At 36.8% G+C, this 24,076-nt stretch overlaps 2 protein-coding genes across 2 annotated transcripts; one reads left to right on the forward strand and one right to left on the reverse strand.

Annotated features, from left to right (window-relative positions):
* Positions 1 to 5,997: 5,997 nt before the first annotated feature.
* On the reverse strand, positions 5,998 to 7,017 carry LOC111525896 (olfactory receptor 2J1). The gene has a single exon (XM_023191551.2). The coding sequence runs from the start codon at positions 6,919 to 6,921 to the stop codon at positions 5,998 to 6,000; it is 924 nt and encodes a 307-aa protein (XP_023047319.1). The 5' UTR covers positions 6,922 to 7,017.
* Positions 7,018 to 21,439: 14,422 nt separating this feature from the next.
* LOC111525913 (putative olfactory receptor 2B3) lies at positions 21,440 to 22,525 on the forward strand. The gene has a single exon (XM_023191574.1). The coding sequence runs from the start codon at positions 21,499 to 21,501 to the stop codon at positions 22,402 to 22,404; it is 906 nt and encodes a 301-aa protein (XP_023047342.1). The 5' UTR covers positions 21,440 to 21,498; the 3' UTR covers positions 22,405 to 22,525.
* Positions 22,526 to 24,076: the final 1,551 nt, after the last annotated feature.

Here is a 24,076-nt window from a genome sequence, read left to right on the forward strand (position 1 = left end):
TTCATGTTTTGGTAACTAGACTTGTAGGAGAGTTTTTAGCCCCTGCCAATCTACTGGGTGCCAGCAAATGTTAACATTTTTAGGTGTGATGTTAGTAACTTGTGAAAATACAGATGGCATAACGTGATTTAATTACAGCAAAGTATTTCTAAGGCAGCAACTCTCAACTTTTTTCTCTACAATACACACTCAGATCAATAAAACACACTGAAAGTCACATCTGAGGAATCAAAAGGAATAAATGATACTAAATGATCTCTGCTGAGCTTCTTTTAATTCGAGTGCTTTGTATGGGAGGAATGTGAATTAGAGTAGATCACAAACTATTAAAGCATTGTAGATGGGTAGCTCAGTTGGAGTTGAGGTCTAGAAAATTCACATATACACCATGGAATACTATGCAGCCATAGAAAAGGATGAGTTCATGTCCTTTGCAGGGACATGGATGAAGTTAGAAACCATCATTTTCAGCAAACTATCACAAAGACAGAAAAACAAACACCGCATGTTCTCACTTATAGGTAGGAATTGAACAATGAGAACACTTGGACACAGGGCTGGGAACATCACACACTGGGGCCTGTGAGGGCAGGAGTGGATGTGGGAGGGATAGCATTAGGAGAAATACCTAATGTAAGTGACGAGTTGATGGGTGCAGCAAACCAACATGGCACATGTATACCAACGTAACAAACCTGCACGTTGTGCACATGTACCCTAGAACTTAAAGTATAATAAAATAAAATAAAACACACAATGGAAAAAAAAATCAGTCATATTTCTATACAATCTATAGTGGTATCCAGAAACAAGAAATACGTAGAGATGACTTTAACAAAATATGAACGATATCTATACAATGAAAACCTCAAATGCTTCTGAAAGAAAATAAGATGTAAGTAAATGGAGATCTATACCATGTTCCCAGATCAGAAAAGTCAATGTTGTCAAGTTGCCAGTTCTTCTTCAATTGGTCTATAAATTCAGTGCAATCCCCAATCAAAATACCACCAGGATTTTTTTGTGGAAATGACACAGTGTATTTTATTGAAGTTAAAAATTTTCTCCTTGAAAGATACGACAGCACTTTATTTGCAAAAGATTTGTTTGACCAAGGACTTGAGTTCAGAATATACGAAGAACTTCAAATTCAACAATAATAAGACAAATGATGCAATTTTTAAAGAGAGTAAAATATTTGAACAGAAACTACACAAAATAATGTATAAGAAGCATGTGAAAAGCACACAAAATGATGGTCAACGTCGACATTCCTCAATGCAAATTATAGCTACAGGTAAACTAACTTGAGAGGTGAAAAGTATAAAAACTGACAACACCAAGTATTAGAAAGAATGTGAGTTCATTTGGAACTCTCATACACTGCTGTTTGAAGTGAAAATAGAACAGCCACTTTGAAAACATGTTTGCAGTATCTCATAAAGGTAATATACACTAAGCATGTGGTCCTCCTGGAGAGGTACAAATAAAAGGTATTTACCCAAATTAAGTGAAAGCATGCATCCACACAAACACTTGCATACAAATTTTCATAGCAGCATTATTCATAATAGCCAAAAATTTTAAATACTCCCAAAGCCCATCACAGATAAATGGATAAATTGTAGCGTATTCATACAATGGAGTTCTAACAAGCAATAAAAAGGAAAAAGTAACTAATACACGTAGCAACATAATAAATGTCAAAAACATCATGCTAAATGAAACAAGCCACACCCAAAGATTACATACTGCATGATTGCAATTATTTCAAATTCTAAAAATGGAAAAGCCAAGTACATTTAGAGAAAGTTAATGCTGTCTCAGGCTATGACTAAAAGGGGAGAGTTGACTACAAAACAAAACAAGTTCTTTGGGGAGTAATAGAAATGTCCTATAATCTTGATTGTGGTGGTATTTACACATTTGTCAAACTCACTGAACTATTCTTTCAATTTGATATTGAGATACCTGTCTTTGAGCCTCAGTTTTGCCATTTATTAGTGTGTGCATTTAGACAAGACTACTTAATCTCTCTGAGACTCAATTTCCTAAACTTTAACGTAGGAACAACAATGTTTATATCTTATTTTTCCTTTGTTTCAAGAGGCTCATAGTCAACAAAGCTTTAGGGTTTCCATGATGACCAAAATTCTAATGAAACAAAGTATATTAATGTGCTGTATAAGTTGTGTAATACTGTTACAGTAAAAAGGATTATAATTATACACTTTTTCTGATCGCTTATTAAATCCAATATTTGATGGCTAACAAAGATACAATGAAAAGAAGATATGAAAAAATTCATTGAACTATATACTTAAAATGTGTGGATTTCATTGTACATAAATTATACTTCAATAAATTTGAAAAGAAAAGAGTCTTGTATATCATGAGAAGCTGGAGTGACACATGACATATCACAAAATGGCAAGATTTCCATGGAGGCAGGAGGAATCTATGTTCTCACATTTTGTGAAGTCTGTGGTGAGATGTGATGTGATCCCAACAATCCCACTGGGTATTTATCCAAGAAAGCCGGGCGAGGTGGCGGGCGCCTGTAGTCCCAGCTACTCCGGAGGCTGAGGCAGGAGAATGGCGTAAACCCGGGAGGCGGAGCTTGCAGTGAGCTGAGATCCGGCCACAGCACTCCAGCCCGGGCGACAGAGCAAGACTCCGTCTCAAAAAAAAAAAAAAGAAAAAATGAAGCAAGTATCTCGAAGAGGTATCAATCCCCCTGTGTTCATGGCAGCATTATACATGATAGCCAAGATAAAGAAACAACCTCAGCATCCATTGATGGAAGAATGGATAAAGAAAATCTGATCTCACACACACACACACACACACACAGAGAGAGAGAGAGAGAGAGAGAGAGAGAGAGAGAGAAATATTATTCAGCCAATAAAAAGAAAATCCTGCCATTTGTTATAACATGAATGAACTGGAGGATATTGTGATAAGTGAAATAAACCACACACAGAAAGACAAAAAAAGTATGATAACACTTACATGTGGAATCTAAAAAATTTGAACTCAGATAGGAACAGTGGCTCATGCCTGTAAGCCCAGCACTTTGGGAGGCCAAAGCAGGTGGATCTTTTCAGGCCAGGAGTTCAAGACCAGCCTGGTTAACATGGTGAGAACTTGTTTCTATTAAAAATACAAAATTAGCTGGATGTGGTGGCAGGTGCCTGTAGTCTCAGCCACTGGGGAGGCTGAGGCAGGAGAGTTGCTTGAAGCCGGGAGGCAGAGATTGCAGTGAGCAAAGATCACACCACTGCACTCCAGCCTGTGTGACAGAGTGAGACTCTGTATCAAAAAAATAAAAAACTGAACCCATAGAAGCAGAGAATAGAATGGTGGTTGCCATGGGCTGGAGGGTGGGGAGTGGAGAGACAGTCAAATGGTACAAAATTTCTGTCATAAGATAAATACATTCTGGAGATCTAATGTAGATTAGAGTGACTAAAGTTAATAATACTGTACTGTATACTTGAAGTTTGCTTAGAGATTAGATCTTAAGTGTCCTGACCCTCCCTGCTCCCCCTACACACAGTAACTATGTGAGATGATGGATGTGTCAATTTGATTGTGGTAATAATTTCACAATTCGGTTTGATTTATGTATAATCACATTGTGCACATTAAATATATGTAATTTTATTTGTGCCTCAGTAAAGCTGGAAAAAATAAAATCAAAGTAAATAATTTTTTTAATAATGCTATTCAGCAAAGAACAAGGATGTTAAGAGTTTTAAGCTGTCTTCAATATGTCATTGACTAAGCCAACTAAAGCATATAAAGCACATATTCTGTTTTGTTTCATTTAATAGCATTGTCTTCCTACAGGAGCTATGAATTGGTATTTATTTTCAGAGTTTATTGCCAAACTTCTTGTTTTGTTTTTGATTTTTAAAAGGTGAAAGATGTATACAATCTAAAGAGTAATCAGAGTATATTGTTTCTGATTTTTAAAAGCTATGTTAATTTATTAGCATTAACCCCAGTCACAAATTAAACCATGTACAGATACTTCATCTTTTATCTTAAGTTGCCATTTTTCCTGACAGAAAGTGCGTTCTGTTCAGACAAAGTATGTTATATTTATACATGTTACCAAGAATTTCACAAACTGGGAGAGAGTACACATTCAAAAAGATTTAGCTAATGAAGAATAAGTTAATGAATAAATGGACAGATGAACAAATGAGCCATTTTAAAGAGATACTAGTTTACTGTTCACTGTGACAAGTATGTAGACCTACAGGGTAAATTATATAATTTAGTGTCTTTTTTTAATATATACTTTAAGTTCTAGGGTACATGTGCACAAGGTGCAGGTTTGTTACATATATATACATGTGCCATGTTGGTGTGCTGCACCCATTAACTCGTCATTTACATTAGGTGTATCTCCTAATGCTATCCCTACCCCCACCCCACTCCCCACAATAGGCCCCGGTGTGTGAGGTACCCCTTCCTGTGTCCAACTGATATCATTGTTCAGTTCCCATCTATGAGTGAGAACATGCAGTGTTTAGTTTTCTGTTCTTGCAATAGTTTGCTGAGAATGATGGTTTCCAGCTGCATCCATGTCCCTACAAAGGACTCAAACTCATCCTTTTTTATGGCTGCATAGTATTCCATGGTGTATATGTGCCACATTTTCTTAATCCAGTCTGTCACTGATGGACATTTGGGTTGATTCCAAGTCTTTGCTATTGTGAATAGTGCTGCAATAAACATACGTGTGCATGTGTCTTTATAGCAGCATGATTTATAATCCTTTGGGTATATACTCAGTAATGGGATGGCTGGGTCATATGGTATTTCTAGTTCTAGATCCTTGAGGAATCGCCACACTGTTTTCCACAATGATTGAACTAGTTTACGGTCCCACCAACAGTGTAAAAGTGTTCCTGTTTCTCCACATCCTCTCCAGCACCTGTTGTTTCCTGATTTTTTTAATGATTGCTATTGTAACTGGTGTGAGATGGTATCTCATTGTGGTTTTGATTTGCATTTCACTGATGGCAAGTGATGATGAGCATTTTTTCATGTGTCTGTTGGCTGTATGCATGTCTTCTTTTGAGAAGTATCTGTTCATATCCTTTGCCCACTTTTTGATGGGGTTGTTGTTTTTCTTGTAAATTTGTTTGAGTTCTTTGTAGATTCTGGATATTAGCCCTTTGTCAGATGAGTAGATTGCAAAGACTGTCTCCCATTCTGTAGGTTGCCTGTTCACTCTGATGATAGTTTCTTTTGCTGTGCAGAAGCTGTTTAGTTTAATTAGATCCCATTTGTCAATTTTGGCTTTTGTTGTCATTGCTTTTGGTGTTTTAGACATGAAGTCCTTGCCCATGCCTATGTCCTGAATGGTATTACCTAGGTTTTCTTCTAGGGTTTTTATGGTTTTAGGTCTAACATTTAAGTAACTTAGTGTCTTTAAAAAGTGAACTTCAACCAAAAAATTATGATATGTCCTTTACCATATAATAAACAGTGTTATTCTTTATGCTTACCATTTTTCTTTGTTGTGACTATTTTTAGCTTCATTTAAGGTTTATTCAATAACCAAAAACTTCTTTAGCATACGCCTTTGCAATATTGCCCTTCTCTTCCTGTACATATCAATAGTCAGTTCATAATTTAGCACATTGTCAGAAATATTTCCAGTATTTTTTAAATAATCTCCTTATAATTATTCACACACACATTTATTTATGTTGCAACCACAGTACACAATTTTCGTGGAAATAAATATAGAATTGTAAAAGACCAGAGTGGTACTAATCAAAACCTTTATCTCAACATAATATTTCAGAACTAAATATTAAAAAGAGTAACAAATGGGGGACTGAACTATTCCATGTTTTGTGAGCTGTTAGAACAAAAATAAACCACAAAGAAGCAGAGAAACCACCTTTCAAGATGGACGAGACCCTAGGAAAAACAACAGCAGCCAACATGATTTCCCTGTCACATTCCCCACTCTCACCCCATTAGCCTCTTCACTGCTCCTCTTACATCCTTGTTTCTGAGAGTGTAGATTAGAGGGTTAAGACTAGGTGTGACAACAGTATAAAAGAGGGCAATGAACTTGCCTTGATCAGGAGAATTTTCTGATGGTGGCTGGAGATATATGCACATGACTGGAATGAAAAAGAGAGATACAACCATAAGATGGGCTCCACATGTTCCAAACACTTTCTGAAGCCCAGTGGTTGATTGCATGCTCAGTACAGTCCAGGCAATGGCACCATAGGAAGTGAGAATGAGGAAGAGAGGTATAAGAACAAAAATGGAGCTCATGACCATGAGGGTCAGCTCATTTGCATGGGTGTCAACACATGATAAACGCAGAAGTGCTGGAACTTCACAGAAGAAATGATCCACTAGGCAATGTCCACATAGGGGTATCCAGAAAGTATAGGAGGAATGAAGTGCTGAGGTAGTAAAACCACTTACCCAAGAAGCCGCAGCCAACAAGCGGCAGAAACGAGGGTGCATGAGGATGGTGTAATGCAAAGGTCTACACACAGCTGCATAACGATCATAGGACATTACCACCAGTAGGACACACTCTGCGGTTCCCAGTGCAAGAACAAAGTAAAGTTGAACCATGCAACCAGCATAAGAAATGGTCTTTTCCGGGCCCCAGAGATTGACCAGCAACTGAGGGATAGAGCTGGTGGTGTAGCAGAGATCCAGAAATGAGAGGTTTGAAAGGAAGAAGTACATGGGAGTGTGGAGATGGGAGTCCAGGTGTGACAGGATGATGATGAACAGGTTTCCTGTCAGTGTCATCAAGTAGAAGATCAAGATAACCACAAAGAGAACTACTTCCAGATGAGGCCAGTTAGAAAATCCAAGTAGAATAAAGAAGTCTCCAAAACTTGCATTTTTTTCCATCATCATTCTTATTTTCCCTGTACCTAAAGAAAGAATCACATAAACTCAAAGTCTGTCCATGCATTGTCAACCGCTCACTTGCAAACAGACTGGAGAAAAAAGTATCCCAATTCCAGATAGTGTGCACCATTATGACAGTAGAATTTTTATGCAGTTTCCTTTATATGCTTCATTGAGATATTTTTCCAGCTGTGGATACAAGCAATAGCTTTTCAAGTTACTGAGTTCTTTTATATACATCTCTGAGTTAATATTTGGATAAATGAAGACTAAGATATTCCATAATCAGAAAGACAATATTTAAGAAAATAATTTTATATTTTAAAAAGTTAAATTGATTTTTTTTTTGCATTTTCAGACTATTTCCAGTTTTGCAGTTACAGAGAAAGGAATAACTGCAGTCATAATAATCCTACTTATACATAGAAATTTCCCATGTTAAAAATCAATTAGGTAGTCACTTTAAAATATTAATATTAACTGAAAAGAATTAATTGAATATGATTATAGAAAGAATTAAATGATATTCATTTATTCATGCTAGCAGTTTATTTCTAGACAAATAAAATAACGTGCAAATGAAGGTTTAAACAGACATATGCACACATACACCAACTTATTAAAGTTCACAGTATAAGCAAAGCTGATTAGTAAAGCAAAATAGAGTAGAGATATCAGTGATAGAATGCTTCCAAAAGTAAATGGGGGGTGTAATTATTATTGGAAGAGAAGAAGATTACAGAGTCTAACAAAACCATAGGGAGGGGTAAGAGAGAAAGGAAGAGTGTTCGATGCACAACAGCGAAGGGGAGATCTGAATGTGGCATTTGAAATTGAAAGAATGTATAACACAGGATGGTTAGACAGGGATAAGAAGACTTAAGCATGGTTTCTAAAAAATTTTATATGCTTTAGGCCAATAACTGAACTATACTTTAAATTCTGAGTCACAATTTATGATTTGTATTTCTGGGTTTCCTTCAATATTCCTAAATAGCATTGCCATCCCCCTTCTGCTCCCCTCCTGCCACAGCCAACTCTTCCTCTCATACTCTCTGATAAAATATGACAAAAGGCAAATTTATTTACACCCGACTCACCTTCAGGGTTCTGAAAAACTTTTAACAACTCAAATATTCTAATCTTCACTCTTGAAAAAGATGTAAAGGTTTGCCTAATTAGTTGAGTTACGACTGGAGAAGTAGGAACGTTGAACTTGGGTCAAGTCTGTGCAAATGCTCCAGACAGGTACGAAGATATCTGTACACTTCTCCATATTGCTGGTCATGGAACGATTATTACTTTTTGAGAAATCATGAAAAAATTGCAAGAATTTTTTTTTCATTTCCCTAGGATGAAAGGTAATATTCTGTAAGATACTTGAACTCTAATGCTGATATTTTTGCTAATGCAGGCATAATTTTCTTTCCTAACGCAGCTGTCTGAGTTCCTTACTACAGTAATTAAAAGGTGAAATCTGATATTTTTCTGTTGTATAAACCGTTTTTCAGCTTTCTTCCAGAGTTGATAAAAGGGATAGGAAATAAGGGACAAAAAAAAAACTCATGTAGAGACAAGTTTGCAGCTTCGATTTTCTTCTTGGTGGAAAAGAGGGAAATGAAGACCCTATCAAACGTAGCTTCTATGAGCTGTGGAATAAAATATCTTCTCTCTTCTTTCAAATCAAACACTGTAGGGAACATGGATGGCTGAGTGTCTCTCCTTTTCTCAATTACTACTAAGAGACATTTTCCCAATTCGTGTCTTATTCATTCCTTTATACTATATCTGGTTTGTTTTCTTACTTTAATTTTTCATTGACTAGTAATAATTGTATATATTTATGGAGTACATTGTAATGTTTTGATATGTATATACATTATAGAATGATTATATTAAACTAGTTAGTGTATCTATCACCTCACACCCATTTTTTTTTTTTTTTTTTTTTTTTTTTTTTTTTTGTAGTAACAACATTTAAAACTCAAGCCTGTAATCCCAGCACTTTGGGAGGCCAAGACGGGCGGATCACGAGGTCAGGAGATCGAGACCATCCTGGCTAACACAGTGAAACCTCGTCTCTACTAAAAATACAAAAACTAGCCGGACGAGGTGGCGGGCGCCTGTAGTCCCAGCTACTCAGGAGGCTGAGGCAGGAGAATGGCGTAAATCTGGGAGGCGGAGCTTGCAGTGAGCTGAGATCTGGCCACTGCACTCCAGCCTGGGCGACAGAGCGAGACTCCACCTCAAAAAAAATAAATAAATAACAAAATAAAATCTATACTTCCTGCGATTTTGAAATATGGAAGCTGTCTACCCCTTAAGAAGTGCACCAACTTCTTTCAGTACTGACCTTCCTGTGTTTGTCCCTGTTCCCTGTCACTCTCTTCCTGACCTATGACCTCATCATGTATAAACTGATGAAGGGGCTCTCTGGTTGTCATACAACCTAAAAACGTCAACCTAATTGCCTTCTTATAACATTTTTGCCAATGTTTTAAATCTAACTATGGACAACAGTCACAAAAACAGAGTCTGTGATTGTCATTGCTACAGAAAAGACAGCCTGAGTTTGTCCAAAAGATCTGCTTTTTAGCAGAATGTGGAAATACTTTAGGGCATTCAAGGTATCAAGGGATGGAGCCTTTATCCCAGAGTAAATGGTATATTTATGGAAACAAAAAGAATAATGGGATACTCTTTCATTGACTGGGGCCTTTGGGATGATAAATCTCAAAGTTGCAATTAATGCCCTTCAAGGAGTTGTCCTGGTGTGATGTTCTCAGTACAAAACTTTTCACAGAAATATATTCAGCATATGTTCAGCATGATTCACTGTGATGACAGTGAATTTATCACCAACAAATATGGGAAAAGATGCTGTGAGTTATATTTACAATAAAGGGAATGGGTTTTACTGAGCCATCTGATTTCTTTTTTCAGTTTTCCATGGGGCTAAGGGTCAAATTTACAAGACAACCGGAAAAAAAGGAGTTATTTCAGAGCACTCAACAGAAAAACTAGAATACATAAAGACTAAACTGTGTATCTGTTCCTTACTAATGGCGTGCTCTTTGAGAATGACCTATATTATTTATGCCTTCCCAGTTGTCTTTTAAATTCAATTCCCAGATTTTTCCTGCAACAGGCTAAAAATATCTTGAATATTACTCCAATCTTCTATTTTATTTTAATTGACAAACAATAACTCTATATATTGATTAGGTACAATGTGATATTTTGATATATATATGTACAATGCAGAATGATTCAGTCCAGCTAACACAGTCATTACCTCACATACTTATTTTTCTTATAGTGAGAACATTTAAAATCTACTTGTTTAAAATCCCCCCTTTCTCCATCCCCTGCCCCCCAGGTAGCTATCATTTTCCTCTACACCTGTATGAGTTTAACTTTTTTAGATTCCACATATGAGTGAGATCATGTGGTATTTGTCTTTCTGTGTCTGGCTTCTTTCACTTCATATAATGTCCTGCAGGTTCATGAAATGTTGCTGTAAAGACAGAATTTCCCTTTTTCTTTAAGGCTGAATAGTATCTCATTTTATGTAGATAATGTGGTACATATATATCACATTATATCCCTTTTATATATTTACCTGTTTATCATTGATGGACATTTAAGTTCCTTCCATATCTCAGTTATTGTGAACAATGCTACAATGAACATGGTAGTGCAAATAACTGTAGTGAATTCTTATGCCTCAGTGTTTATTTTCAATATAAGTTGAACTTTCTCATACCAGAAGCAGGGCTTAGTCACCCTCAACACAATTTCGAGTTCTCCTCTCCCACTGTCTCAAGGTGGTCAACCCACATATTTGGCCTCTTGGTTTCCCCCTCCCTATAGGACACCTGGATACAACCTGCTTGACTTACCCCACTGATCCCCACACCCCACATGGACTGCAGATTTGCGGCAGTGAACACCTATCAATACAACACCAAGAACTCATGCCTGCTTGCTCTAAACCCACCAATCAGTTACTCCCTGCTTGGGTAATGCTGTGTACCCCAGTAAAGGCTTTGGCTTTCTCGGCTGTCACTCACTCTCTCTTGCTACCCACCCACTGGTTGAGCATATATGTCTCTGAGGGCTGCCCCTTCTCCCATTAGACCTGTGAGGAAAGTTGCCCTCTTCTCTCTGGATCTTTAAGTAATAAAACTACTTCTGTTACGTGTTTTGTTTACTTGCATCTCACCTGACTGACACAACTGAAACTAACTTCTTTTGTGGACAAGGCTCTCTTAGAGAGTGGTTATCTTGGTAGGAATGAACTGGATACACTAGTCAGACAAGAGCCACAAGGGTGTCTGCCAGTGATAACAAGTTTCCAGTGAGGGGAAACCTGGTAATAAATAGGACAATTAGGCATTAGCTCTCCATCAGGATATAGAAGTATTCCATGAAAACAACACTGAAAACATCCACAACCACAACCACCTCCACTGGAGCCCATCAGAGCAGGGCTAGAGTTTCCAGCCACTCTTCAAAGAGAGACATTAAGACCAAATTAAAGGAAAATCTACCAATATATTTTTAACATTCTAATTTCAGTCTCTCTGGCTATGTACCCAGAAATACAGTTGCTGGATCATAGGGTAATTCTATCTTTTTTTGAGGAAGCTCCATCCTGATTTCAATAATAGCTGTATTAATTTACATTCCTACCATTAGTATATAAGGATTCCCTTCTCCACATCCTTGCCAATACTTACTACCTCTTATTTTACTGATATAGCCATTCTAACAGGTATGAAGTGATATCTCATTGTGGTTTTAATTTGCAGTTCCTTGATGACCAGTGATGTTGAGAAATTTTTTTATTTATCTGTTAATCTTTTATGTCATCTTTTGAAAGATATCCATTAATCTTCTGCTCAGTTTTAAATGGGGTTCTTTGCTTTCTCGCTAACAAATTTAAGTTGTTTGCATTTCTTACATATTTTGGATACTAACCATGTATGGTTTGTAAATATTTTCTCCCAGTCCATGGGTTGTCTCTTCAATCTGTTGTTTACTTTGTTATACAGAAGCTTTTTGGTTTGAGGTAATCCCATTTGTCTATTTCTGCTTTGGTTTCCTGTGCTATTGAGATCATCGCCAATAAATTATTGCCATGATTAATTTCAAGGACATTTTTTCCTATGTTTTCTTCTAGTAGTTTTACATTTTCAGGTCATGCAATTAAATCTTTAAAGTATTTTTAGTGGATTTTTGCATATGGTGTGAAATAAGGTTTCAATTTCATTGTTCCGTATTTGAGTATTTGATTTTCCCAGCATCATTCATTAAAGATACTGCCCTTTCTCCATAATGTGTTTATTCTTGGCATCTTTGGCAAAAATCAGTTAACCACAAATGCATGAGTTTATGTCTGTTGTTATGCCAGTACCTTTCTGGCATATATAACTTTGTAATATATTTTGAATCAGGTAGTGTGATGTCTCCAGGTTTGTTCTTTTTGCTCAAAAGTGCTTCAGCTACTTTGGGGTTTTTGTCTTTCCATACGAATTTTTAAATTGCTTTTTCTATTGCTGTGAAACGAAAAAGTCATTGAACTTTTATAGAAATTGCACTGAATATGTGTATCACTTTAGGTAGTATATATATATTAATAATATTAATTCTTCCAAACTATGAACACAAGATCCATCATATTCTGGGATTTTCGTTGGTAGGAGACTTTTATTACTGATTTAACCTCCTTACTCATTATTAGTCTGTTCAGATTTTCTATTTTTTCGTGATTCATTCTTGTTATGTTTCTAGAAATCTAACCATTTCTTCTAGGTTACCCTATTTGTTGGTGTAAAATTGTTCATAGTATTCTTTTATGATCTTTTGTACTTCTGTAGTTTCAATTTTAATGTCTCCTCTTTCATTTCTGACTTTATTAGAGTCTTCTTTTTTTTCTTAGTTGGTCTACTAAAGTTTTGTCAATTGTTTTTATCTTTTCAAAAATTCAAGTCTTCATTTTGTGAATGTGTTCTATTGTTTTCTAGTCTCTTATTTATTTCTGCTCTGATCTTTGTTATTTCCTTCCTTCTGCTAACTTTGGGATTAGTTTGCTCTTCTCTTTTTCTAGTTTCTTGAAATGTAATATTAGGCTGTTTGTTTGGGATCTTTCTTCTTTTTTAATATAGGCATTTATTACTATAAACATTCCTCTTGCTAATACCTTCTTTTGCTACATCCTGTAAGTTGTGGTATATTGTGTTTTCATTTTCATCTGTCTTAAGATATTTTTTAATTTCTATTTTGATTTTTTCTTTAACCCATTGTTTATTTAGGAGCATGTTGTTTAATTTCCACCTGTGTAAATATTTCAATTTTCTCCTATTATTCATTTCTACTTTCATACCTTTATGGTCAGAAAAGATAATTGATATGATTTCAATCTTCTTAAAACTATGGAGTCTTATTTTGTTCCCTAATATTTGATCCTGGATAATGTCCCATTCGCACTTGAGAAGAATGAGTATTCTGCTGCTGTTGGATGGAATGTTCTGTGTATGTCTGTTAGGTCCATTTGGTCTAATGCGCATTTCAAGTCCAGTGTTTCCTTATTGACCTAAAACCATAAAAACCCTAGAAGAAAACCTAGGTAATACCATTCAGGACATAGGCAGGGGCAAGGACTTCATGTCTAAAACACCAAAAGCAATGGCAACAAAGCCAAAATTGGCAAATGGGATCCAATCAAACTAATGGGGTTCTGCACAGCAAAAGAAACTATCATCAGAGTGAACAGGCAACCTACAGAATGGGAGAAAATTTTTGCCATCTACCCATCAAAGGTCTAATATCCAGAATCTACAAGGAACTTAAACAAATTTACAAGAGAAAAACAATCCCATCAAAAAGAGGGCAAAAGATATGAACAGACACTTCTCAAAAGAAGACAGGCGGCCTACAAACATTGAAAAAAGCTCATCACAGGTCATTAGAGAAATATACATCAAAACCCCAGTGAGATACCATCTCATGCCAGTTAGAATGGCGATTATGAAAAGGTCAGGAAACAACTGTGAGCCAAAATAAACCTTTTTTCTTTGTAAATTACCCAGTCTCAGGTATTCCTTTATAGCAATGCAAATGGATGAGTGCAGAAAGAAAGGATCAGTCTGCATTTCCTAATTTCAAAAACTACAGTCTTTGTAGTTTCCTTTGTAGTGCCTGTGTAAAGACAAAGGTCATTAAATAGTTTAGTGCTTAGTGTTCTTGTTAAAATATAATGTTATATAATGAAGACAGGCTGATAAATTATTGATACATTAAATGGCAACATTTCAAAAAAAAATTCAAACTTGAAATCTCAGTATAGAATCTTCCAAGTGAATGAGAACCCCTAACTCTGTTCAGGTCAAATGTTGCCCCCTCAGAGAAACTGACTGACAATGCTGTCTAAAGTAACAGCCTCAGTTAATTTTGATTCTCTTACCCTGCTTTTTTCTTCATAGCATTTATCACTATCTGACATTGTTCTATATATCTATTTATTTATTATTAGTTTTCTATCTCCTTACTAGTATGTAAGCTTCATTAGAACAGAGACTTTAGGCTGGGCGTGGTGGCTCACGCCTGTAATCCCAACACTTGGGAGGCTGAAGCAGGCAGATCACGAGGTCAGGAGATTGAAACTATCCTGGCTAACATGGTGAAACCCTACCTCTACTAAAAATACAAAACATTAGCAGGGCCTGGTGGCGGGCACCTGTAGTCCCAGCTACTTGGGAGGCTGAGGCAGGAGAATGGTGTGAACCTAGGAGGCGGAGCTTGCAGTGAACCGAGATCACACCACAGCACTCCAGCCTGGGCAACAGAGTGAAACTCCATCTCAAAAAAAAAAAAGAAACAACAGAGACTTTATTCTTTTGATTATCAATGTATCTCCTGTGCATATGACAGTGCCTGACACTTATCACCATTACATAAAGATTTATTGAGTAAATGATTAAACGGTTTGTTTCCAGGTTCATGTTACAGCCAGAGACATAGGCAGGTATTGTGGCTTGTCTCTGAATTCCTTGGCACTGACTGGCTGGCATAGAACCTTGCAAACAATGAATAAATAAATTACCCTGATTGATCAGTGTGCCTGGATAGAGAAGACATGTAGGAATGCTGCACCCCTGGATGTGCTATCAATACACTTATACACCATGGAATACTACGCAGCCATAAAAGAGAATGAGTTCATGTCCTTTGCAGGGACATGGATAAAGCTGGATGCCATCATCCTCAGCAAACTAACACAGGAACAGAAAACCAAACACCATATTTTCTCACTCATAAGTGGGAGTTGAACAATGAGAACATACAGACACAGGGAGGGGAACATTATACACCAGGGCCTGTCAGGGGGTGAGGAGCAAGGGGAGGGAGAGCATCAGGATAAATACCTAATGCATGCAGGGCTTAAAGATGATGGGTTGATGGCCGGGCGCGGTGGCTCAAGCCTGTAATCCCAGCACTTTGGGAGGCCGAGACGGGCGGATCATGAGGTCAGGAGATCGAGACCATCCTGGCTAACACAGTGAAACCCCGTCTCTACTAAAAAAATGCAAAAAACTAGCCGGGCGAGGTGGCGGGCACCTGTAGTCCCAGCTACTCCGGAGGCTGAGGCAGGAGAATGGCATGAACCCGGGAGGCGGAGCTTGCAGTGAGCTGAGATCGACCCACTGCACTCCAGCCTGGGCAACAGAGCGAGACTCCGTCTCAACAAAAAAAAAAAAAAAGATGATGGGTTGATAGGTGCAGCAAACCACTATGGCACATGTATACCTATGTAACAAACCTGCATGTTCTGCACAGGTATCCCAGAACTTAAAGTAAAATAAAAATAATAATAATTTATAAAATACACTTAAAATTTATTTTTTTAAACAAGATTGTTCTCTTGAGGTTAACTTATTGCTACTTTGAGTTGCCAGGAGTGATTGCACATTTCTTGGGAATCCCTAAGTCACCAAGAATAAAGACCACTTGTAATAGCTAAGGCATATTCAACAATAAAATTCTAGAGATTCGGGATATTTGATATTTACTTATAATATTTCACTTTTGAGCTTTTATTCATTTAATAAATGTTTTCTTTATCATCTTGTATGCTCACAAACAGCTTTAAGTGTCCATTCAAATCATTTCATTGGGAAAGAAAGTCAGGAAACAACAGATGTTGGCGATGCTCTGGAGAAATAGGAACGCTTTTACACTGTTGGTGGAAATGTAAATTAGTTCAGCCATTGTGGAAGACAGTGTGGCGATTTCTCAAGGATCTAGAGCCAGAAATACTATTTGACCCAGCAATCCCATTACTGGGTATATACCCAAAGGATTATAAATCATTCTACTATAAAGACACATGCACATGTATGTTTATTGCAGTACCATTCACAATAGCAAAGACTTGGAACCAATCTAATGCCCGTCGATGATAGACTGGATAAAGAAAATGTTGCACATGTACACCATGGAATACTATACAGCCATAGAAAAGGATGAGTTCATGTCCTTTGCAGGGACATGGATGAAGCTGGAAACCATCATTCTCAGCAAACTAACACAGGAACAGAAATCCAAACACTGCATGTTCTGACTCATAAGTGGGAGTTGAAAATAAGAACACATGGACACAGGAAGGGGAATATCACACACTGGGGCCTGTTGAGGGGTGGGGGCACAGGGAGGAGAACATTAGTACAAATACCTAATGCATGAGGGGCTTCAAACCTAGATGACCAGTTGATAGGTGCAGCAAACCACCATGGCACATATATACACCTATGTAACAAACCTGCACGTTTGCAGAACTTGTATCCCAGAACTTAAAGTAAAATTTTTTTAAAAAAGTAAAACCCAAGGCGGTTGGATCACGAGGTCAGGAGATTGAGACCTTCCTAGCTAACACAGTGAAACCCTGTCTCTACTAAAAATACAAAAATTTAGCCGGGCGTGTGGTGGGCGCCTGTAATCCCAGCTGCTCAGGAGGCTGAGGCGGGAGAATGGCGTGAACCCAGGAGGGGGAGCTTGCAGTGAGCAGAGATTGCACCACTGCACTCCGGCCTGGGCGACAGAGCGAGACTCCGTCTCAAAAAAAAAAGTAAAACCACAAAAAAAATGAAACAAAATAACTTTACTATTATAATCCAAGCACAACAAGTTGTATTCAAAAACCAATTAAGAACGTGTATTACATATAGAAAGTATGTATATACGTATATTAAACATATATAAATTATTAGCTGTAACAGATGTCATATAGTTACAAAAATTACTGGCTAAGAAAATGCTCTAATTTAGAAAATGGTCACATTTTACATAGTTGATTTTATAATTCATAGAAATACATCATGAAACACAAAAAGAAAAAATGAGGAAAAATGAATACGTTAAAATACAAGCACATAAGTTTCCTGAAGATTATATCTAGGCTGATGCTCAATTCAATTACACCTTCTTCATTTTAATAAAATCTTAGGAGGAGAACATATTAGGTCACATATTAAGTCAAAACTTGCACAAATCAGCCTTTTTTTTTTTTCTTTTTTTGAGACAAAGTTTCACTCTTGTTGCCCAGGCTGAAGTGCAATGGCCGATCTCGTCTCACTGCAACCTCCCCCTCCCAGATTCAAGCGATTCTCCCATCCCGCCTCAGCCTCCCTAGTAGCTGGGATTATAAGTGCCTGCTACCACACCCAGCTAATTTTTTGTATTTTTAGTAGAGATTGGGTTTCACCACGTTAGCCAGGCTGGTCTTGAACTCCTGACCTCAGGTGATCTGCCCGCCTCAGCCTCCCAAAGTGCTGGGATTACAGGCGTGAGCCACAGCCCCAGCCCTCAGCTTCTTCTTTCAAAAACAATTCCCCCATTGCAATTTCATGTAATTTCTATGTGTTCTGACCCAGTGAATTAATGCTAACCTTAAATTTCAATGTGTATATTAATACGTTAAGTGACTTTGTATGACATAATTTTTAACCTACAGATCTCTGGTAGGTTTAGTTTATAAATACTCATTACAAAAATCAGTGAAAACTAGAAATATTATTTTTCCCTATACACCATCATAGGACTCCCTATTTGACTTTGCAACTATTTAAAAGGAATTTGGGGTTATAAGTTCATTAAAACTTGTGCTCTCCTAATTAAACAACTTTAAATTTATTTTTCATTGTTTATTTTTTATTACTCTAATCTTCGCCCTGGTTTTAGAATTTGTGAACCACATATGTGGTAGTATCACGCAACCAGTCCAGTTAGGAATAGAATTGACTTACTGACTCTCTGGACATAATGACCAATTAAACTTGAGGGACTCTAGAATCCCTAGGGCTAAAATGAGGACACAGAATTGTGTGAATGGTACTCCCTTAACAAATATTGGTTGGCTTTATTTAAAGGCATAACTTTCTTTCCATGACACTTCCAATGTTGTTGATGTCTATAAAGTCAACTTCTCATTGTAGAAATCCATTAGGAACCTGGTGAGGAGAACCCCTGTCAGTCAAAAATGCCCCAATGACTGAAGACGCACTATCTATAACACATTTTCCCCTCCTCATAAGTATTTTTCTCACATGTTCTTGATGCAGTCCAGGTTTCATGCTAACTTAATTCTTGGTCAGTAGGCAAAAGGTAGTTGAGTTAGAATGTCACAAGGATTGAAAATTCAAAAAGTCAGCTGTATGTATTAATCTGTCTTTGAACCAGACTTCCTTTGAAACACAACACAAAGAAAGGCGTGAATATCTCTTGGACATTTAGAAAAAAGGTGAGTGGCATCTACTACGGTGAATTATATTACCATGAGTGGGAAGGATCTCTCAAGAACATCTCACCTACATCCCTGCCTCTGAGTGACATCATGTTAAATAATCAGAATGCCCAATTTGTTTCCTGAGAACCTTGAAATCAATATCAAGTATTTTCAGTGATTCCAAAAATCCTTCATATCCTTTCAGCCTTTTGAATGAAGGTTTGAGCATTATATCTCCGTACATAAAAAGAGTCAGTGGGATTTAAGATTTCTTTTGAATTGTGTAGAAAGTAAAAATAGGAAAAAAGTTAACCTGACAGAGGAATCAACATGTTCTTGTCAAGGGGTAAGTTCATTTTCTGACAATGTAAAAGAGAAATTGGTGCCCTATAAAATATGAAGAAAATAAGAGAAATTAATAGTGCCATACAGAATGTGAAGAGAAGAGGATGTGAAAAAATAGGAGTAGAAAATAACAGCTACTGAACAGGGTCCTCTTTTATTCCATGACCTTTAGATAACCAGATATCACCTACTATATTGATTTAACTTCCATTTACTGGAAAACTATGTACTCAGTATATCATGCTAGAAACAAAGAAAAAGTGATACATACATTCAATCATTTGATATTATAATATTATGAAATTATAACAATCACTTGAACCACCAATAGTAAGTTACTTGTGTGTTTTCTCATGTACAAGACAAGCTGAGATAATGATACAGTATTACTATTAATGACTTATTAGTGATTAATATTAATGATACTACTATTGATATCAAGCTCACATTCATTAAATGCTTAGTATGTTTGGGGCAGGGTCCTGAGTTCAGATGTGTATACATTGTCTCACTTGAGCTTCGTAATACTCTCTTTTTATCAATTCAGAGATTGTTTTTTAAAGTAGCACAAGGATGTTCATCCATTTGCCCAGGATCACAGAATCCAGTAATAAAAACCTGGCAGATTCTAGCTCCAGAGGCACTGTACCTAACAGCCAACTTTTAACAGTGATTTTTTTTAATGCTACTAAATAGAAAGACAATGTGATGTTTTCTTCTTGTTTTTATTTGTGTTTCTTCAATAATGAAAAGTTATAATCTTTTATATTTTCACCATGATTTTATGTCGTTTTCTTCCCCAAACTGCTTAGTTATGTCCATTGCTCATTTTTTTTCTATTGGACTTTTGATCTTTTTCTTATTATTATGTAATTATTCTTTATATTTTAAAATAATAACCATTTTTTCCATAAACATTGTATATTTTTCTGTCTTGCCATTTATGTTTTATCTTTCTGTGTAGTCTTTTTCTCACATAAAAAAGTTTATTAATGAGTAAAAATTATATATATATAGTGCACAACATGATGTTTTGATATATGTGTACATTATAAAGTGGCTAAATCAAGTTATTTAACGTATGTATTACCTTACATGGTTATCATTTTGTAAATTTACTTCAACATTCAAAAAAGCCTAATGTCATATTCTCTTTTATTTTTCAACCAAAGGTATATTACTGTTATTTGTCAAGAAATAATGTATATCTATAGCTAAAAAAATATAATGGAATAAGTTAAAAATATTAAAGTCATCTCTGTTCATTTTCATTTATACATTCCATTATCAAATTATATTTTATACATCATTGTTTTTACTCTGGAAAAGGTGTCTCATTCTGTGGTAAGTTGTGTCAGTGCTTATTTTCTCTTCACTCTACAGTCTATCTATTTTTATACTTGCAAATTCAAATGGTGTAAATCATCTCAATGACATTTCATTTAAACATGCAAAGTAGACTCAAGAAATTAAGTGCACTTAGGTTATATAACTAAATAACTGATGACTTTTACAGACTGAAGATCAACTTGAATATATGACTTTTGGTTTGTTGCTGTTTTAATTTATGACCACTCTTGTGCTGTATGCTGTCATTCTTTCTGTACTATCTGTGTATTTAGTGGGAAATATGGTATAAAAGAAAGAATGGTCTTTAAATCCTAGGTGTTAGTCTTGACCTCGCCATTAATGAGTTTGCAAATTATTTATTCTTACTGAATCACAGGAATAATAAAATGTAAACCATGACTGTGAGGGGTTGCAGTTTCTGGCACATTTTAAGTAAAGCAACATTTATGTTATCAGTTTTACTATTTTAATTAAGGTATTTGCAGATGGGGAGATGATACCTATGGTCATTACTGTATATCACAAGCAACCATAATTTTATTACTAATACCCATGGTAGTTCTTTATGGAAATGGACCTACATGCATGGCATTTAGGAGAAAGACATGACTCAAAAAAATCACATCGAGATGTTACTGAAAGAAGCAAAATTTCTGTAGATCAATTGCAGACTTATATTCAACACTTATAACCTCTATATTAGCATTTTCAGTCCAAATTTAAAATAATTGGAGTAAAAGTAGTATTTCTTTCTAAACTGTTTATTAAGGTAGGTTAGGAAGTAAGAAGAGGAGAGAACATAAAATGCATTGAGAACTCACAATTTTCCATGTGTTGTGCATATGTTACATACTTTATGTTATTTAAATGTAATGATTTCCTTTGAAGTAATTTAAACACTACTGAAAACACAGAAACTACTTTTAAGCTTAAACGTAGTCATATTATATTTCACCCGGGCTTTATTCAATTGACTGTAAATTGTATTTGATGATGAGCTATTCATTAAATTTAATTCCGTTCCAATAAGAGTATTCAATAAACATACATTGATTGCTTTCCTATCTTACCTTTTTTTAGGAGTGTGAAATAAGTGAGTCATCATGAATTGGGCAAATGAGAGCTCCCCAAACGAGTTTATACTACTTGGCTTCTCAGATAGGGCTTGGCTACAAATGCCCCTTTTTGTGGTCCTGTTAATATCATACACAATCACCATATTTGGCAATGTGTCCATCATGATGGTGTGCATTCTGGATCCCAAACTTCATACGCCCATGTATTTCTTTCTCACTAATCTTTCCATCTTAGATCTCTGCTATACCACAACTGCAGTCCCTCATATGTTGGTAAATATTGGTTACAACAAAAAGACCATCAGCTATGCTGGCTGTGTGGCCCAACTCATCATCTTCCTGGCCCTGGGTGCTACTGAGTGTCTCCTTCTGGCTGTTATGTCCTTTGACAGATATGTGGCTGTTTGCAGACCCCTCCACTATGTAGTCATCATGAATTATTGGTTCCGCCTAAGGATGGCAGCCTTCTCATGGTTCACTGGTTTCAGCAACTCAGTGCTGCAGTCTTCCTTGACTCTTAACATGCCACGCTGTGGTCACCAGGAAGTGGACCACTTTTTCTGTGAGGTGCCTGCACTTCTCAAGTTGTCATGTGCTGACACAAAGCCTATTGAGGCTGAGCTCTTCTTCTTTAGTGTACTAATTCTTCTAATTCCAGTGACATTGATCCTCATCTCCTATGGCTTCATAGCTCAAGCAGTATTAAAAATCAGGTCAGCAGAAGGACGGCAAAAAGCATTTGGGACATGTGGGTCCCACATGATTGTGGTGTCTCTCTTTTATGGAACAGCCATTTATATGTATCTACAACCTCCTTCATCCACCTCTAAGGACTGGGGAAAGATGGTTTCCCTCTTCTATGGAATCATCACACCCATGTTGAACCCCCTCATCTACAGCCTTAGAAATAAAGATATGAAGGAGGCCTTTTGAAGGGTGATGCCAAGAATCTTTTTCTGTAAGAAATAAGAAGTACTCCATTGTGATGAGAATCTTCTTAGTCTTTCCTTATCTTCAAGGAGGGTGATGACCTTTGAACTCATTTTCCAGGCTCTGGTGATTTCATTGAATTCTATCAACAGTTAGAAAATCCTTCCTCTGTTGGCCGGGCGTGGTGGTTCACGCCTGTAATCCCAGTACTTGGTGGGGGCCAAGGTGGGCAGATCACCTGAGGTCAGGAGTTCGAGACCAGCCTGGCCAACATGGCAAAACCCCGTCTCTACTAAAAATGCAAAAAAATTAGCAAGTCATGGTGGTGCGTGCCTGTAATCCCAGATACTCGGGAGACTGGGGCAAGAGAATCACTTGAACCCAGGAGTCAGAAGTTGCAGTGAGCCCAGATCGCACCACTGCACTCCAGCCTGGGTGACAGAGTGGAAATCTGTCTCAGGAAAAGAAAAAAAAAAAAAGAAAGAAGGAAAAGTCTTCTTCTGTTTAGGAAGCAATGCTGAACCCATATGACATGTCTTCAAAGTTAGAAACTCCTTTCTTTTCAGAAGTTCCTCCAATGTACTCTGTTCCTTGAGGCAAGTCATGCCAATTTCCTATCAACTTCAGAGTAGTCAGGAGACTTTGATGGATTGCCTTCCCTCTTGTATACTATTATTCTACAACCATCCTGTCTACGCCTTTAGTTAGGGATTTTAATATCTTTATAATTAAATTACTAGTTATTCCAAGCCAAAAATTATTCCATCAGAATCAAAGTCTTCAAACACTTTGAACTCTCTCATGTCTTGATAAAATTCATCATATGCACCTTTTCAGAACTGTTTTAGGTGTATAATTTGGCTTCAATCTAGCTGGGTTTGTTTTTGTTTTGTTTGAGAATGAATTTCCCTCTTGTTGCCCAGGCTGGAGTGCAACGGCACGATCTCAGCTCACTGCAACCTCCACCTCCTGGGTTCAAGCGATTCTCCTGCTTCAGCCTTCCGAGTAGCTGGGATTACAGATGACCGCCACCATGCCCAGCTAATTCTTTGTATTTTTAGTAGAAACGGGGTTTCATCGTGTTGGCCAGGCTGGTCTTGAACTCCTGACCTCAGGTGATCCACCCATCTCGGCCTCCCAAATTGCTGGGATTACAGGCATGAGCCATTGTGCCCAACCAATCTAGCTGGTTTTAAACCTACTAAGTGTGTGCATCTCAATCTGGAAACCTTAAATGTCAGTTGAGTTTTATTTCAAATTCTATTTTCAATTCATCTGTTTATTCCTCTGGATAGCATTTCTCCTTTCTTCCCCTTTTGTTAAATTCCTTATTTGTCCCAAGTTCTACCTCAGGTATGTGGAATCTTTTCTAAATTATAGAGCTAATTATAGAAATGTTAATGGCAATCATTTTTTCTCATATTGAACTGAATTAGCTTACTCTTTATTTGTGGTAGTCATTCAATAAACGTTTATTGTTCACAAGACAGCAGTAGTCCAGAGAAGAAATATCACAGTTCCTCTGCTGAAGAAATGTGCTAGTTATAGAAGGCAATGATCCTTAAACTGGGACATTTGAATGATTGTTTACCGTTAGTAATGTAAGGACACAGATGAAGCAACATTTTGGGCAACAGAGAAAGGTTTACAAAACAAAGCATTTCATCATTACAAG

Source organism: Piliocolobus tephrosceles, chromosome 5 (assembly GCF_002776525.5).
Source record: "Piliocolobus tephrosceles isolate RC106 chromosome 5, ASM277652v3, whole genome shotgun sequence".
In the NCBI taxonomy this organism is placed as follows: domain Eukaryota; kingdom Metazoa; phylum Chordata; class Mammalia; order Primates; family Cercopithecidae; genus Piliocolobus; species Piliocolobus tephrosceles.